Source organism: Pleurodeles waltl, chromosome 7 (assembly GCF_031143425.1).
Source record: "Pleurodeles waltl isolate 20211129_DDA chromosome 7, aPleWal1.hap1.20221129, whole genome shotgun sequence".
In the NCBI taxonomy this organism is placed as follows: Eukaryota; Metazoa; Chordata; class Amphibia; order Caudata; family Salamandridae; genus Pleurodeles; species Pleurodeles waltl.
Window position 1 is genome coordinate 645370316 of NC_090446.1, and position 12990 is coordinate 645383305.

The following is a 12990-nucleotide window of genomic DNA, read 5'->3' on the forward strand; positions in this document are numbered from 1 at the left end:
TCAATTAGAAGAGTAAAACAGTTCAAATAAATATTGTGGTCCACTAAAAAATTAGATCAAATAAAGTTTAGTTTTTTTTTTGCCAAATTTAAAAAAAACAAGCATTAACGATACAATGCAATAAAGGCTCTCAAATGCAAATTTGTGCAGAGTATGTAAAAGTCAGAAATTATTTTAGTTCCCAAATGAGTAGAAAATTAGAAAGAAGTAGGACAGCATCCCTAGAAGCATAGGAAAGTATTGCCAGAACCTCTCAAATTCTGACTCATCCCCAAACTTAACGAGTCCTCATACACATTTCTTGCATAACACATTAGAAAAACTGTGAAATCATCATGGTGTGAGCAAAAGTATCATTTCCTTAGCAAATCACAACACAAAAAAAATACACATCACTTACCATAACACATAAGCACTGTTAGAAATGGGATCTTTAGTTGGCAGTCAGGTTACCCCCTGTGCAAGCAAGGACCCTCACTCTAGTCGTGGCAAAGGAGAAACACACCTGGTTAACCCCACTCACCTCCTTGGTAGCTTGGCATGAGCAGGCAGGCTTATCTCAGCAGCAATGTGTAAAGTATTTGTACGAACACACAGAGTAATACCATGAAAGGCCTACAAAATGGACACCACAACAGTTTAAAAAAAAATAGACAATATTTATCTAAATCAAACAAGACCAAAACAACAAAAATCTAACATGCCAAAGTCAAGATAAGAATTTTCAAAAGAATAAGAGTCTTACTCAATTGAAAACAATGCAAACGTTGATTTCGCAAAAAGTACCTGGTTAGTGTAAAAAATAAAGCTGTGCAAGCGTGCGTTGAAAAAAACAGCAATGTGTTGACTCCTTCTTCGCAAGGGAGGCCATGTGTCATTTCTTCTCCGGTCAGGTCGGCGATGCGTTGTTTTTCTCCCTCGCAGGAGAGCGATGCATCATTTTCCGGACTGGGCACTTCGGATCCACGCATAGTCGGGTTGACTTTGACGCCCAGGGATGATGCATGGAAAATCTGGTTGCACGGTGTTAGAAAACCATGATGCGTGGAGTTTGCGTCATTAGCAGCAGCCGCAACCGGGTGTTGCGCATGGTTTCTCCAGGTGCCATGAGTTGACCTCTCAGCTGCAATGCAGGCGGAGCGTCGATTTTATCCACAAAGCCGGTGGCGTGGCGTTTTTCCGCCGCATTGCAGATAGTCCGTCGAAAATTTCCCCACATGCCGTTCTGTGCTTGGATTTTCAGCTCTTGTTCTGCCATCTTCACCTTTCAAGGGTCCTGAGACTGGATAGGACACCACTTGGCAGGGCAGGAGTCTCAGCAGAGAGCCAAGGTGCTGGCAGAGGAAGTCTTTGATGGCCCTGAGGCTTTAAAATAAGAAGCAAGCTCCGTTCAAACCCCCCTTGAAAATTCTTCACAAGCAATATACCACAAAGTCCAGTTTTTGTCCCCTTTCACAGCCAGAAGCAGCAACTGCAGGATAGCCCAACAAAGCACAATCAAAGGCAGGGGCAACACTTCTCCTCAGCTCTTCTTGGCAGAGGTTCCTTTTTGGTTCCAGAGGTGATCTAGTTTTTATTGGGTTTGGGTCCAATACTTATACCCCTTTCTGCCTTTGAAGTAGGCCTACTTCAAAGTCTCTGTTGTTCACAAGATCCTGCCATGCCCAGGCCAGGCCCCAGACACACACCATGTGGTTGGAGAATGCATTGTGAGAGGGCAGACATAGCCCATTCAGGTGTAAGTGACCACTTCTCCCTCCTCTCTAGCACAGATGGCTCATCATGATATGCAGGCTACACCCCAGCTCCCTTTGTCTCACCGTCTAGAGGGGATTCACAAACAGCCCAACTGTCAAACTGACTCAGACAGGGAATCCACAAACAGGCAGGCAGTCTCGTAGAGTGGTTTAAGCAAGAAAATGCCTACTTACTAAAAGTGGTATTTTCAAACTAACAGTCCTAAAACCGACTTCACTAAAAGATGTATTTTTAAATTGTGAGTTCAGAGACCTCAAACTCCATATTTCAATCTGATCTCAAAGGGAATCTGCACTTTAATAATATTTTAAAGGCAGCCCCCATGTTAACCTACAAGAGAGAGAGGCCTTGCAACAGTGAAGACCAAAGTTAGCAGTATTTCACTGTTAGGACTTGTAAAACACATCAGTACATATCTCACCTTTGACATACACTGCACCCTGTCCATGGGGCAATCTAGGGGCTTCTTTAGGGGTGCCGTACATGTACAAAAAGGGAAGGTTTAGGCCTGGAAACTGGGTACACTTGCTAAGTCAATTGGCAGTTTAAAACTGTACACACAGACACTGCAGTGGCAGCTCTGAGCCATGTTTACAGGACTACACGTGTGGGTGACACAACCAGTGCTGCAGGCCCACTAGTACCATTTGATTTACAGGCACTGGGCACCTCTAGTGCACTTTACTAGGGACTTACTATAAAATCAAATATGCCAATCATGGATAAGCCAGTTAAACATACATTTTACATAGGATCACTTGCCCTTTAGCACTGTTTAGCAGTGATAAAGTGCCCAGAGTATCAAAAACAGAGTCCAGCATACATCAACAGCCTGGGAAACAGAGGCAAAAAGTTAGGGGAGACCACGCCAAAGATGCCAGTCTAACGTGAAGAAAAAAGTAGGATAGTGTCCGTAGCAGCATAGAAAAGTATTCTCAAAACCTCTCAAAAGGCTCACCCCCAAATTTAAGGAGTTCTCATACACATTTCTTGCATAACACATTAGGAAACTGTGAAATCGTGGTGTGAGCAAAAGTATAATTTCCTTAGCAAATCACAGCACAAGAAAAATACACATAATTTACAATAACACATAAGCACCATCCCAGTTTTCAGAAAATTATTTAACACGCTCAATGCTAATGTCATCCGGAGATGTTCTATCTAATATGAAACATTTAAACAACAGAACGTTCAGCAAATGAATAGACAAGTGATCACAATGAAAGGCAGTAGAAGGGACCTTAAGGACATTACATTTCATAGAGAACAGTGAAAGTTCATTGAAAGCAATGCAGTCATAATAATGGACGTAAACTACAGTACGTCAGCTTGACTGCTCTTCAGAGCGTTGGGTAGAAGTTGTATGCAGGGAGAAAAGCAGAAGTGAATGATTGTGATGGCATCATCTTGTCTTAAATGACATTTTACATGAAAATTACATAACTAAAGCACATTAATACATACATTCCCTCTGATTATGCAACATTAGTTTCAATTGAAATTGTGTGAATTCAATATATATCTATATATTCGTCATCCTTCTTAGTGCACAAAATAGAAACCCTGAAAAACTAACAGTTACACCAACTGGCCCCAGCTGAGATTACATGTGAGTACTGGACCAACCATCTTTGTTCTCTTCCCATTTGTCAGGTTGAAGGCTGGTTTTCTCCTCCTTCCTGGTTGCTCTCTCCTCCTTGCACTGTTAAGAGTGCCTCTGTTAGAATAACTGTTGATCTGTCCAAATCAATCCTCTGCCTTCCCAAGCCATTCCTCTGTCAGTGGTCTCTGATCTGAGTGGAGATTGTATCCTTCAGTATGCCTGTGCACCAAGTTATTCACCATTGCCACTCTAGTACGGGTAATTCTAAGCTCCACTCCGCCCATATAGACAATCAACTTCCCCACATGTAGTGTTAAGGGCTTTTGCACTTTGAAGAATTGTTTTGGGTCAATGTCATGATTGTGAAAAAAAAAACAAATTGTTTTTTAAAGATTTGTGGGTTGTGCCTGGCACGCAGATTTAATAAATTAAATTTACTGACTGTTCATGTTACTTGTTCACAGGAGCAAGCCTTCACGACCAAGCAGAAGGAGCATTTTATGTTGACCATGGCGAATATCACATCCACACACAGGAAGGAAATCAATGACAAGGAGCGAGAGTTCCTCAACAAGAAGCAGGCACTCCTGAGAGGTAGGTGCGAACGAGTATCCTGGCTTCCACAAACAAACTTGCCTACCTAAAAAGGAGTTTCTGACAGGTTTGTGACTCACAGTGAGGTTTGAAGCAGAAGCCACAACATCTCAGGCCTGTAATAGACATGGAACTCTCTGCCATGGTCCATTCCCTCTATTTATTCAGAAGCACCGCCCTTTCTGGAATTATGCCTCTGTGGCATTATTGACCCCTGTGATGAAAGCTACCAGGGCCACAACCGCGAGGCTTTAACTTCATAAAGGTTAACCATTCCTCCGAATTCGTTTTTGAGGCAAGATCCGTTGTATTCCAGTTTCTAACATTCCTTCTTCCCGTTTCAAAAACTGCAGTTCCCCATTGGTGTTATCAACATTTGTCAGGCTCCTGGTACTTGAACCAGCCAGAGTTAAAGGTGTAGTCAAACTCCATTGTCAAACAAATGGACAGCTTTATAGCAGAGGAAAAAACTACAGCAAAGCATAATATGGCCAATCAAGCTTGTATCAGGAGGCTGCACCGCTGTTGGATGTGAATGAAGAGAGATAGCAGTGGGTTTATAAAAGAAGCCAAGTGGGAGAGCCTTGATAGCTCTATAGCTGGCATTAACGTTGCAGGAACGGGAGAGTAAATTGCCAACATGAATCGGGCTCTTAAAATTAATTGCAATAGTGACTCCTTGATGTCAGAAAATGCTCAGTCAATGAAACCTTTCTCACTAAAAGGACTTGATTGGGAATACAGAAGGTTAAAATTAGGAAACTTTGAGAGTCAGAGAATAGCTTATTTCTTCATCTGTGAGGCATTTTCCAGAGCCCCCTTGTCTAATGGCAGAACATTGGCCAAGATTAGTACGTACAGGCAAGCCTCAGGGGACAAGCTGATAGTTGGTACTGCCCGGAATTGCAAACACATGCTTTTAGATGGTTAGCTTGCAAGGCGCCCAATTTAGACAGACCAAGAACACCTAATAGATTTGTATCGGAAGGTATATGGGTAGAGATACCACCCAGCATTGTATGCTGGAGTTTCATACCAGGAGGCTCATTATTGGTCTGGTACAAGATGTAAGGAGGCTCAGCCGGCCTGATGCCTGCCAGTTTGGTTAAGGCTGCTCTCGATATGGGCTAGACTAAGAAATATGGGTTCCAATTTCTCCCTTGGCATAGTACCCAGCATACCATGGAGTCGTTCAAGAACATCTGTTCAGAAAGGAAGTACTAGCGCTATTATGGCCCCTACATATGTCAGTCCTACCACAAGATAGATGTCTGTTGGTCAGTTCTATCTCTTTAGTGATTATTCCAACTGCCCACAAAAGAAAATAATCAACAGTAGTCCCAGGGTTAATTATACTAGTATTACTTATAGACTGGTGCTTTCACATGGTTGCAGAGCACGCTAACCCGTGCTTTGAGAAACAGATGTACAGGGCGAGGGTACCCTGGTGTTCACGGCCACAGACAGGCCTGCCCTTATCCGAGTCTTTGCACAGGCCAACAAACTACAGAATAGGCCCATAATTCTTATGGAAAACTTACAGAAAGTACAAAACTACTAAAATAGGGTGAAGAACAACACTTCCTGTCTCCTCGTGAAGCTGGTTTCTGTCCTAAGACCAGCACTTCTGGTTCGGTCTTTAGAGTACTACTTCTGGTCAGACCATTGTGAGCTGCTTTGAAGCCATATGTGAAGAAATTCAGGTCAAGTGGGATTTTGCATGTTCTTTATTGGCTTATTTGCACCTTATCCCAGACCTTAAGGTACCTATTTAGGAGGATAACTTCTTTTCAGGACAGGTTTTTAGAGTTGCCATTCGTTACTGGAAGTATGCATTACTTCTAAAACAAAAAACTATGTGGCCTTTGTTAATCTCAGAGCCGCATTTGATCTTGTTCCCTGTGAAAAGCTCTGGACAGTCCTGGGTAACAAGGTTACGCCGGTGAACTTGATCCAACTCATTGCAAGGCTGTATGCTAAGAATTATGCCCAGATCTATTAGGGTAGCAAGGAAGAACTGACAGATCGCATCTCAATCCTGCAGGGTGTGCGCCAGGGGTGCATCCTTGACCTGGCCCTATTTAACCTGTACATGAATAATGAGGTGAACACAGTATTGGACTGTAGGAATTATTCACCCGCCCTAAATAACAAAAGGGTCGCTATGCTCCTTTTTGTGGATGATTTGCTCCTTATTTCCAAGAACCCAGTGAGGCTCCAGATTTTAATTGATACATTTTCGAGGATTCTGCAAATCCAGAGGCCTTGAGCTGAACACAACAAAAACGAAATAGTTGGTGTTTGGAACAGGCACTGCTAAGTATCAGATACACTTAAATATGGACCCCCAACGTATCAAAAGTACACTGGTAATTCAACACAGATCCAAAGCTATTCTACGGCTACATAAGAGAACTTGCTGCCACTCGGTACCCCCTGCATTAGAAGTCTACCATGCGAAAAGCGCAGAGCACTGCACTTCTTGGAGCCGAAGTATAGTTATGTGTTGTAAACTAAATCTTAAACTTTTTATGTAGTATGATTGTTTTAAAATGTGATCTCAATGTATGCTTTATTTTACTTAAGTATGCTTTGATGGTTTCGAAAACCGAATAAAGTATTTTTGAGACTGAGAATAGCACACACTGTTGGGTTTGAGACTTTGGCGTATTTTGTATTTCCTGCTCTTCCTGCCTTTATTTCTTAACTTGTACTGATGCCTCTTGGCCTACCTATTAAACTACTTGTGAAATTACTCTGAAAGATTTACTAATGTTAAGTTAAAAATCAACAGCATTTACTTGATGAACACAGTTTGTGCACTGCAAGAAATGTGTACTTGGGATGAACTCGAGGCACTGTCAGTCAGCCCCATCCACTTCCGGGTCGTCTTTCCTCTGGGTGGTTGAAGAAATGTGCCCGAAGCTAAAGAAATAGACTTGTTGGTTGCAAAGGACAGGTAGTGAGTATATGTTGAAAATATCAGCATTTGAACCCTCGGTTCCCTACATTTCTCTTCTATGCTATTTCAGAGTTGCAGTACAAACCAATACAAATTTGCAGTCAAGCATAGCCAGTCAAAATTGTAAAGCCATGTTTCCTGGAGCATACATCAAGGTGTTTTAAAAATACTAAGCTACCCTGTTTTAGTTAACGAACTGTTGTCACACCAATAGGAATAATAATCCGATATTTCAGTGCCTGGCCTCGGGTTAGATGCTTACGTGAGTGGTTCACTAACTCGTGTAGCTGAAACTACCAAATCCTATTCAAATTGCAGCGCATTGATGCAGCGCTGGACTAGTTTGTGAGAAGTGAGCGCACAGTAAAGGCTACGACCCGGGCCACGGGTACTGTGGGTAGGTGAACACGATATATGGCAAATCAACTTAAGTAACTATATCATTAAGACCTGAAAAAGTACCTGAAAAAACTGTTAACGAATGTAACAGGATGAAGTTAAGACCAATAACTTATGAAAACTAATTAAAAAAAACAGAAATCTCCAGAAGAGGAGTTTTATTTAAAGAGATCTTTTGGTTATGATCCAAAATATAAACTAATGACATTTGCAGCTGTGGTGAGCCATGGTAACATATCACCCCCCCCCCCCCCCCCCCCCGACCCACTGAAGCCATAATATTCCCAAACTTCCCGTTTTTAGTGATACATATTGTACACATTCAGATATGCAGAGTGTTCTCTGCTATTTCTTGTCATTGCTGAATGCGGGAGGACATGGCCCTTGAGAGCTGAAGCCACGAATGGGCGGCCATGCTGCCCCTCCCCTCTGTTAACAATAGCTAAAGAGTTCGTATTACACTCTGCGCTTGTGTATATATGGTTAATGCCGTACTGTTATTCATGTGAAGCAGTTGTAAGTAAGGGTAAATCAGTGGCATAACAAAGGATCTTGCAGCCCCCGTGGTGCGCGGGGGGCGAGCTCCAGGGGACCACCTTAGCACAATCCCTGGACCTGAGAGCTCCCGAGTAAGTCCGAAGGGGGGGGGATAGAACCCTCCATATCCTCCGCAGGGCGGTGTCCTCAAGCTTTCGTTACGCTTTTGGGGTTGATAACCACAGGCAGAACATTAGGGGTTAACTCAGTTCAGAGAGCGAAAACCACGGTAACAAGGCCTTTTAGTATGGCCCCAGTTGTTTTTGGTCTGTAAACGTTTTCTTTGGAATGCAGTTTTGAGGAAATAGTGTTTTGTTAACTCATTTGTCCTCTTCTGTGGTAATAACATCGTTGCAATCTGGTAATAAATGCATTAATGTGTTTGTTTATTTTCGTGCCAAATAACCGGCGTAATTGGGACACATGTATTTTCATCAGCATGACATAAATAGGTGCATGCTTTGGCAGTGAAAATGAACGTGGCCTAAAAGCAAAAGCTATTTACAACAACTGTAGTAATAAACACACAGTCACACATTAATTAGTTCAGAGCAAATGTCAAATTCGAATGTACCACCATACAGCAAAACGCGCATGAGAAAAACATTTTTCCTGCCTCACAGATGGCATGTACCAATTTCTTTACAGAGGGTTTACTACTAATAGTCACGAGGCTTCCGCCATGTGATTTTAACTTACAGCACACATGTATCCCTTTGGATCTTCGTTTTGGTTAAATCTATTTGGTTAGAACAAATGTACAGGAAAAACTGCCATTCCATGAACCATATATGCTGATATGCTGTTTAATGTTAGTATTAAGGCAAGGGGTATCATGATTCACTCATGTTTAGCCTCTAGTGAGTCAAGGCAGCACCCCACAATCTACAGTGGTTAGCATATTACGCTGCACTGTGCACTGTATGTGTAGGTGTAATATTCCTTTGAGAAGAAAGTCAGCGGTAACATATGGCAGACTCCAAAGAAAAGGAGAGTCGCCCCTGATAACCAAAAGGGACAGGGTAATTTGCAACTGAACAAAAAAGATTTCCCTTTAGTGCTTTGCTTGAATCTTTACATCTCCATTAAACAAATCACCATCTCGAATGAGTACACAACTTGGGCAACATGCAACTGTGTTAAAAAAAAAAAAAAAAAACACATTACCTCTCTCACTAAAGTTCAAAGAATTATAATTTATTATATAGTAAAAAATATATACCAGATATAAATGTTAAAAACACCTCTAATAGTTTTTAAAAATGAACTCCTGTATATACAAAATATTCAAATAAATACATAATTTCTCATTTTACAACAATACTGAATAAAAAATACCACATAAATGTTTTTTTCATTTAGAATTTGTCCAACAAGCTCTATCTATTGACGGAATAGTGAAATGTGAGATTTATTTGTGCTCATTTATGTAAAATAAAAAACTCATTTGCCGCGCGCATCGTCTGGCCTGTTGTCACTACAAGGAAACTTAAACTTTGGTAAAGTTTACGTATTCATTTCAAAAGTGTGGTTACTTGAAATTCAAGGTGGAATAGCTTAATAGAAAGCCAGGCACTTACATTTCATAACCGACTACTACATTTCCAAAGTGCCTTCACTCTTTTATGATTGACTGTCACTTTTCATCACCAGAGCGTGAATCGGTGACTTGGGACCTCGAGGAGCGGCACCTGCATGAGCGGCATCAGCTGGTCAAGCAGCAGCTGAAGGAGCAGTACTTCCTTCATAGACATGAGCTGGTCTGCAAGCACGGAAAGGTAACACCACCCAACCCTTGCGGAAACAGATCACGGACTATGTTTTGTCACTCTCTCGTCAAGGGTGTTGTGTAGGGACCGTTCAGTAAAATGGCTTGTTTTACTCTGATCCTAGCCTCCTATATAGATTTAATCAACATAATGACATCTTAGTTTATCACAAATGTAAGTGTGGTTATTCTTTTAGCCTTGAGTGTCATAGCTTGAAATTTAATTTGGGCCTATATAGAAGACCATAATTGCTTAGGTCAGTGGGAGAGGAGTCCTGGTTAACCATAAATGCAGGCTACATGATCAAGATCAACACCCCTTCCAGAATGGTCTTTCACACCAGGAATCTCTTGCATCTTTGTCATATTGGCTGCTGCCCAAATTTCACTGTGCATCAAATTACGTTATTACTGTCACTAAACCAACTTGTGCCATCTTCTGATACCAAGCCCTCAGCCTACTCACTCCTCCGTATCGGAAAACCATACCTCTGTGACATGTGCCCCATATCTTAACTCCCAGCATTTGTACTGCCCTTAAAGCCAATCTTCCCCAACCAGACCCAATCTAGCAACCACCATTTAATTACCACTCATGGAAATTGAATACATGTATGAGAGTCGCACATCACTCTAGCAAATACAGCCACTGTTCCAAACATCCAACAAGTCCAGATGTTCCACTCACCACATAATGTGTGTATCAGTCCTCTCCCATGGCGACGGGTGTATTTTTCAGTTTTCAGTGTTCCTTACTGTGAGGGTTTTACTGGCGGTGACGGGCAGTGAAAATTGATCTCTATGTCCCCTCTTCTAAATAAGGGCGACAAACATACAGGGCCAACTCCGACTCCTTGTACTCAGTCAGAGGAGGTCAGAAGGGTGTAACGACAGCGAAGACAGATTATTCTCTGTCGTCGTTACACCAAAGGTCCATCTGTATTCAAATCGGGCATGCGGACAATTATGTTGGCGGAGCGGTTACTCCATCGCTATTGTGACAGATTACCCTTTTGAACAACATGTAAAACGGCCTGTTAATGTGTCATGTTGAAAGACAATGAGGATATATCTTCTTCGGTTGTGCTATTGTGAGTGGTGATGCCCAACAACAATATGGTGTGTCTGTGATGTGTTGGTTGCATATACTGTCTAAAGTGTACTTATACACTGGTAACCCTCGCAGGGCAGCACCCCCAGCATGTGCTGCACTTATTTAGTCCAAGGCACATCACATTGGTGTTGTAAATGTGCCACTTAAATCACGCAAGCCCCTTGGATAGGCTTGAGAAGTAGGTGTAACAGGTCATTAATTTTCCTTTCTCTGTGACTCTCGACACTTCAAACTAATGATCCTCTGACTGTTCTGGTAAGTAAGCTCTTTTAGCATGCAAGTTTTGGAAGGAGTGTTAATGATAGCCCATTAGCAGGAGATGCTCCCATTAGCATCTGAAAGGCTGTCTCTATCCTCTCGCCCACTGGGCTGGTCAACTTGTGACTGCGTACAAGAAAAAAAGCAAAAAGCCTGATAATACATTTTATTTTGCATTTCACACCTCTGCACTTTGGCATTAAGGTAAAGGATACCAACATTCGAGGATATCCTCGTGGTTTCTCTTTGTAATCCCCTGATCTGTTTTTTATATTATATTGCTTACATTTGAAAAGCTGAAAATGGTATCAGTATTGGCTAGGTTTTAACATGTTTCCTTCACTTAGTTAATTTAAAAAACAGATTGTTTGACGTGCAAAACTAAAAGTAAACCCTGCATTACTATTATTATGATCATCATCATTATGCGCAATAATTTACACCAAGCTGCACAGCACAAGGTTGGTGCAACATGGATAGCCCAAGCTCAACCTTCCCTACTTCCCTCATACAGAGTATAAAAAAAGAATGTGTGGCAGTAGCAGAAGGAACATCACTCCATTCTCCCACATATAAAGGTACTACACAATTAGCTAACACACTAAAAAGTGAGTGAGAGGTGTGAAAGGACTTTTGTGTGATGTTAATGCACTGACAGACATACAAGAAGTACAAAACTCCTGCAAGGAACAGCCAAACCTCTTACAGAATTTCCATATATTTATGTGCTCACGTAGGAAGATTAATGCTGACCTACCTAACATAAGGGCCAATGTCTAATACACACAAGACTTTTTAAAATAGAATAAATCACATAAGTAAGGTGTACATGCTTTTTTCAAATGTATATTCCAATCAAAAATAATACAGTGGTTCAAAATCAATGATAGCTCATAGCACATTGACAGTGCACATAGTGACACAGCTAAAGTAGTGTAGTTTTTTTGTAACAGATGACAATGCACCAAATGCCGAATTTCACATTTCAACCCAAGAGTGTTTGTATTTTGAAATAGAAATCAAACTCATAAGGGTGATATAAACTGTCAAAAGGATTACGGAAAGACACAACCTACTAGAGCACAGGGGTACGGCTCAAAACACTTAAGGATCCAGTCTGATGCCCGAGGATTATTCTAAGGTAAGGAATCTGTAGCTAGAGAGTCTGTACCAAACAAGGTGTTACCCGAGGTAAGAATCTTGTTCATCCAGGCCCCAGAATCAGTAAAAGCTTCTGAGGGGCCTGGCCAGGTAACGTAAGTACATTCAAAATATCCTTTTTTCCGTGTGATGGGGCAACAGCAGTGGAAAGGCCCCTCTTTATACAACAGCTACACCTTGGGCAGACAGTTATAGTTAAGGTAGCACAAGCTTTTTTCCATCACTGGACAGGTACAGTCAGGCAGCAGCAGTGCAGGCTTCGCTGCTTCACAGAATAAGGACAGCATGGCAGTAGCAAAGCAAGCTTCCCTCTGTCGGGAGGCGGTACGTGCAGTGTTCCATTTCCAGCAGGACATCATTTTGAGAGCTTCTGTGGCTGAGAGAACCTGAACAGTTAAGGTGAGAGTAATATGTAGCTTAATGACATATCTCTGGGTGGGTGGGGGTGAGGGGTGCTCAAATCACTAAGATGAATGTATAAGGAAGAGTGAGTGAATATGAGAGTTGTTCCAATACCATTCTCGAGTGATACTCCGTCTGCACTCTGGAAATCCTGCTGCCATCACTCAGAAGCCTGCTTTTTTGTCTCTTCCACATATTGAGAAATTGCAGTAACCTAGGAGGTCACTATTGTTTGTGTGTGAGGCTCTGTGCAGTCCCATCCTCAGTGATCCACATGTTCAAAATGTTGAGAGCCACCAGTGTACTAATGCAAGGTGAATGTGCAACCAGTGACACTCGAGTACGTCTACTCAGTCCTCTCCTAATCAGTTGAAAGCCTAAAAGTGTATTTGCCTCAGCTTCCAGGTGTATGTGTGCCCCATGCCACTCTT

At 41.9% G+C, this 12990-nt stretch overlaps 1 protein-coding gene across 1 annotated transcript in view; it reads left to right on the forward strand.

The window, feature by feature from the left end:
• STK10 (serine/threonine kinase 10) overlaps positions 1 to 12990 on the forward strand; it is a 309494-nt gene that overhangs the window by 251756 nt on the left and 44748 nt on the right. The window contains exons 14-15 of the mRNA XM_069244642.1: positions 3829 to 3958; positions 9510 to 9634. Of these exons, the coding sequence (XP_069100743.1) occupies positions 3829 to 3958; positions 9510 to 9634 (255 nt within the window). The remainder of the gene's footprint in view (positions 1 to 3828; positions 3959 to 9509; positions 9635 to 12990) is intronic.